Source organism: Octodon degus, unplaced genomic scaffold, assembly GCF_000260255.1.
Source record: "Octodon degus isolate 3935 unplaced genomic scaffold, OctDeg1.0 scaffold00040, whole genome shotgun sequence".
NCBI lineage: Eukaryota > Metazoa > Chordata > Mammalia > Rodentia > Octodontidae > Octodon > Octodon degus.
The window spans coordinates 3,589,902-3,595,704 of NW_004524616.1; the positions used below are offsets into that span (position 1 = coordinate 3,589,902).

Sequence of the window (5,803 nt, forward strand, 5' to 3'; positions counted from 1 at the left end):
TATATTTGTTTTGTTTTGTTTTGTTTTGTTTTGTTTTGTTTTGTTTTGTTTTGTTTTGTTTTGTTTTTGCAGTTCCAGGGTTTGAACTCAGGACCTTGTATTTGCCAAGCTAGTGCTTATTCTACTGAGCTGTCTCCCCGGCCCCCAAATACATATTTATGCGTGTGTCATGGAATGCTCTATTCTTCAAAAGAAGGCTATTTTATCACTTGTGGCAACAAGTGAGGAGATGAAATAAAGCCCTGCTCAGAAGGGTTAAGTACTGTGTGCTTTCACACATATGTAGAGTCTATAATGCCAAGCTTTAACTTTAATAAAAGTATTTTTCTTACCAAATATCCATTTTTAGAGCTGTTCCTTTTCCCAAATCTTACTTTTATTATGGTGAACTATAGAGTTAATGTGTATCTAACAAGATTTTCATAGAACAAAAATTGCATTAACATTTATAACGTAGGGAGAAGACTCACAGAGCTTGTGTGAAAATAGTCAACAGAGCTACCATTTGTGAATGCATTAATGGAGACCAACCTGCACCAGCACACTGACCACTCTTGGAAGACAGTGATAACATCTGCCTGCTTTTGCTTACTGAACTCATCCTTGTACTATACATGCACACTGATGATAAATTTAAAAAATAAGTTAACATGGTAAGAATAGATTTTGAGCATATTAACACTCATTGAACAAAATTTTGGTACATATCTTCTATAATAATAGATAGAAAATGAGTATTTTTTAAATGTGGCTTTAAAATTATATATTGCAATGAGCACTTTCACTAGGAATTAATGCTATTAATATAAATGAATAAATGAATCCCATACACATCACTCTTTTCAATGATGCAGCTTTTATTTATAAAGAAAGCAGGCTTGATACCACATACATTTCAGAATGACAGTTACCTTCCACTAGTTAATCTACAATTCTGCCACTAAAATCCAGCTATGAATGAAAATTTGATCAACAACATAGAGTCTGATTAATGTTCGTTGAGAAATGGCATGAAATGGAGAAGCTGAAGTGGATAACCTAGGGCAGTCAAGGCAGAATTGCCCCCTCTCTTCAGTAATTTAAGACCAAAAGGAAATACAATTTATTTTTCCCAAACTTCAGATCTTATAGTGTTTTTGAACAGATTCAGAAATCCATTGATTGTAGGCATGTATTACGTTTTATAATTTAAATCAGTATGACCTAACATTTACGATGCTGAAATTCTAAGATTGCCCAGGGAGTGCTTTTTAAACAAGTACCCAGATATATCCCTACCTTTTTGAATTCTTGACACAGGAGATCATAGATATATATGCTTTTTGTTATAGTAATCAAGTAACATATTTTTATTTATCTTTGAAAAATTTCTGCAATTACAAGTTCCAAAGTATTGAGATGCATTATCCTACTGCCAAATTAAGAATAGACTGCAATGAAGAAAAAACATTTAACATTTCATTGGTTGAAATATTTATGGTTATAAATGATGCTAGGCTTTTATTAGCAAGTGCACAATCAATAAAATAATATTCCAAAGTTTCATTAAAAATTCAACAGAGAATAACTATCCTTCAGTCACATATTTTCAGGGGAAAGATCTTTGAGCATCTTATAGCCCATCTTATATTCCACAGAAAGCTTTCCAGGTTGACTTGTAATTTCATGCTCTGATTAGGATTTCAGTTGATTGTAGGATCCACAGCAAGATAGAATTACAATAAAAGCCACAAGTATATGTATATCAGCAAAATTCAGCAGTTACCATAATGAGAAAATTTTAATTCTCCTTTACTTTCTCTGTGAATAAAAAAGATAGGAAAGGAAAAACACAAATTACTAAAAGAACATGCTAAATTCCTTATGTTGCATAAAACACTAATGAAGAAGACATGTGTGTGTCTTCGTGGGTACAAGAGTGGGCCTGGGTATAATCTATGTTACAGTTCCACAAGCAGCTGTCCTACCTGTTCCTACTGTTAAAGAAGTCTACCTTGCTGCTATCTGGGAAGACTGGACCCTTCCTACAGTACTTACCCTATGCTGACTGACTTTGGATCTACCAGTTCTCATTCACTCCTAGGACCTGCTCTAAAAAGAAGAGCAGACATTGTCTTAATGGTTCTCCTGGATTTTATGATTAAACACACAAAAATTCTATGGGAAGACCACATGTTGTGAAAAAATGTTGAGGGAGGTGAAAAGTCTTAGTGAACATTCAACCTGCAAACTCTTCAGAATGAAGGAATGAGGAAGGGGTGTTGGGGAGGAGAACTTCATCTCCCTGCATTGAAAAGAGAGCTTGGAGGCTGGCCTACCACCAAGTTTGGGGGACAAAGTGGATCACTGGAGAATCCTCCACAGTGTCAGTAGACACACTGTGATGGATTTTAGAACTCTACCATGAGATTTCTCACTCAGTTATGCTCCCTACAGCATGGTGTTCCATCACACAGATTACCATTTGGCATCTGCACCTAGGAATTATAGTGATCACCTGCTTCCACAAGTAATTCCTAATAACTAAAGCAGGTTAAATTAATTGATTTAAAATTCAAAGCTTATATGCTAGAACTATTCTGAAGGGTCAAATACAAACTTATTTTTCTACATGAGAACTGTGAAAACTGTTACTCAAGTGTTCTTGTAATTTTATAGAATGAGCATGCTCCACAGACGTTATGTCTGGGTTGTCAGAAGATAGGTGGGGCATCACGGCTGACAGTCCTGTCATGACTTTGGAGGATTCAAGATTTAGGCTTGTGTTCTTACAACATGTAGCTGCAGAAAACGCATGTATTGCCATAATCGCGGCCATCACTTCCACAGATGGGATACATCCGTCGGTTGCACTGATGTAGGCGACCTGCGTACCTTGAGCAGTCTGGCTGAAACACATAAGGTGGCAACATAAAACTTATCACGTAAATATCTTTTTAGCATAATATTCTTATTCTTTATAAAAATGGCATACATTTAAATGGAAGAAATATATCCAATATTAATCTTTAAAACTAAATATTGAAGTAAGTGCCACTCAATTCATCATGACATGCTACTGAAACATTTTCCAAACTAAGTTTTTTTTAAAAAAAAATCTATACAAATCTCTGAGTGTATTGTTTATAACTTGTGTGGTCTGCTAGAATTTCTCTTCATACTCAGGTCAAATCTCCCTTGTTATACTATAAGAAATAATGAAATTTTTATTTTTAATTCTTCTCTTTCTCAATAACTTCAGTGTACATGTATATATACTAAAATATTTTGAACACGAGTGACTTTGCATATATGTGTAAACTCACATGTAAATATATACATACATACACATAATTTTAGTGGTGGTAATACTGGTATTTGACAGGACAATATATGTATGTATTCTGCTAAATTTGCTTTTCAAATTCTTTGTAACATTTTTTCAGTTAGAGTCATATTTTATTTTTCTTCATATGTGTGCAATATTAAACACCTTGAATATTTGAAAATAATAATTTAATCCATCCTTAAATGTATAATTGGGTGCAGATTTTCTCATCTTCTTGTTTTCATAAGGTAAATGATTCTACTATAAACATCCATTAGAAAAATTATTTGGTTGAGTATGATTTTTTTATTTTAAGGAGGATAAAAACAAAAGCAAATAACCAAAACAAAGCAACATAGAACATAAAAATGGCACAGAATTTCAAAACAAGAATAGAAAATTAACAATGGTTGTTATATTATGTACTGCTATCATGAAATTTGTTGCTGAGATTAGCAAATAGAGGCATGTCAGATCAATCAAGCAATTAAACATTAACTCTTCCTTTCACTAAACCTTAGTTTTTTTGCCCTTTTTACTTTTTATTTTTTAATGTATTTTAAAGATAGTATGGAAGTTTAATATATATATATTTTAGTTATCATACTCTGAAAAAATAGATTGAAGAGGACTTCAGAAAATAGAAAGATATTCCTTACTCCTGGCAAGGAAGACACAATATTTGAAAATGGCCATACTCCCAAAATTGTGGTAGGCCTGCCGGTTAGCTCAGTTGTTTAAGTTCCTACTCATGCAAACCCAGTCAGGTGCAGAATACTGCAGTTCAGTCTCCAGACCCACCTGCATTACCAGACCTGCCCTTCAGGCAGCCTGAGCTACAAAAAAGAAAAGCCTTCCAGGTGCATAAAATTGCAATTCATTCCACTCTTATCTCAAGAAATTCTACCAGACCAGCCCTTAAAGGCAACCTGAAGCAACCAAAACAACAAAAACAAAAAACTTCTTCCCTAAATTGTTATACAAATTTAATGCAATCCTTATCAAAATACTATCAGCCTACCTCCTCTGTTTCTCTAGAACAGATCTAGAGAAAACAATCCTAAAATTCATTTTGAACAAGAAAATACTTAGAATAGCAAACAGAATCCTGGTCACCGAATGCAAGGCAGGGGGCATTACAATTCCTGACTTGAAATTATACTTACAAAGCTATTATGATAAGATTTTGAAAAGAAAAGATTTATGCCTTTTAATGGAAAGTTTGGATGGAATAATTTTACCTTATATATAATACCAAATAGTTTTATATAACTTTTGTGAACTAATAATATTCAGTTTTAAAGTTTTTGTTTTTGTTCTGCTTTTTTTTTTGTTTTAGCTTCCTTTTTGTTCTACTTTTGTTTTATTCTTTTAAAAATCACTATTCCATTTTTAATTTTTTTTCTTTTTTATATATTTAGTACAGGGTCTACAGGGTCTCACTACACAAATAAGACTTGTAGGGATCCTTCCTGTTTTTCAGCCTCCCAAGTGCTGGGATTACAGGTGCACGCTACCACGCCCAGTCTCAATCACCATCTCAGCAAGCCCCAGCCCCTGTGTCTGCCTAAGCAGGTGCTTTAATCCACTGAGCTATCTGGTCTGCCCTAAAATCATTATTCTTTTAAAGATTAAATTTTCTTTCATGAAATTTTCTATTAGGATTTACAATAAAATAGCAAAAATTTTACCTTTTTTAACCTCCACATTAATCAACATTAACTTACCTCATCAGAACCCATTTCTACTTGTGCAAAAACGGTTTCTGTAGGCAGAACAAAAACAAAAACTTTAAAACTGAATAAAAATGACAAAATCATATTTAAGATGTGAGACATGGGTTTTTAGCATCACAATACAAATTGCTTACTTGAAAATGAGGAGGTGAGTTCTATAAATGTAATAAGACAATATATTTATAGACTAACTTCAATTTGTGAAGAATTTTATAATACCCCAATTAATATCATTTTTTGAAAATAATTGTATATACTTTTTGTTAATTTCCAAAGCTTTTCTTTGGTGAAACTGTACTGTTTTATTCAATATATAAGAGAGAGAAAATAATAGCTTTGATAGTTACTTAATATGCCTTGCATAAAATGACATTATATCAAGAAATATATTAGTATTTAGTTAATAGAGCTGTAGTATCTTGCATCTATACAATAGGTTGCATTTATTTTATTCCCAATGGCTGAGCCACCTTGTGCGTAAGGAAGACAGTTTGTCAGAGGAAGGGTTAGTGAGTTTGCTCCTTACACAAGGCCTTGACATACAGGGCTCTGCTGGCAAGCAGCAAGTGAGTTTATTGAAGGCATAGCACTCCCGAAAGGCTTCATCATTCCCGTACTTTGTGTTTCACAGCATGGAATCACACTTCCACATGGAGAATTAGGGAAGAAGGCAAATATGTTTAGTCAAAGACGAATAAAAGTTTAGGGTGTATAGGAGAGAGAGAGAGAGAGAGAGAGAGAGAGAGAGAGAGAGAGAGAG

At 33.6% G+C, this 5,803-nt stretch overlaps 1 protein-coding gene across 2 annotated transcripts in view; it reads right to left on the reverse strand.

Annotated features, from left to right (window-relative positions):
• Window positions 1-1,376: 1,376 nt before the first annotated feature.
• Window positions 1,377-5,803, reverse strand: part of LOC111816792 (caltrin-like protein 1) — an 8,024-nt gene continuing 3,597 nt past the window's right edge. Inside the window, exons 3-6 of one of the 2 annotated variants that reach the window (XM_023715381.1) lie at window positions 5,035-5,072; window positions 2,773-2,888; window positions 2,038-2,091; window positions 1,377-1,800 (exon numbers count right to left, since the gene is read on the reverse strand). In XM_023715381.1, coding sequence (XP_023571149.1) covers window positions 2,070-2,091; window positions 2,773-2,888; window positions 5,035-5,072 — 176 coding nt within the window. In that variant the 3' untranslated portion in view covers window positions 1,377-1,800; window positions 2,038-2,069. The remainder of the gene's footprint in view (window positions 1,801-2,037; window positions 2,092-2,772; window positions 2,889-5,034; window positions 5,073-5,803) is intronic. The other variant, XM_023715380.1, reaches the window with a different exon arrangement.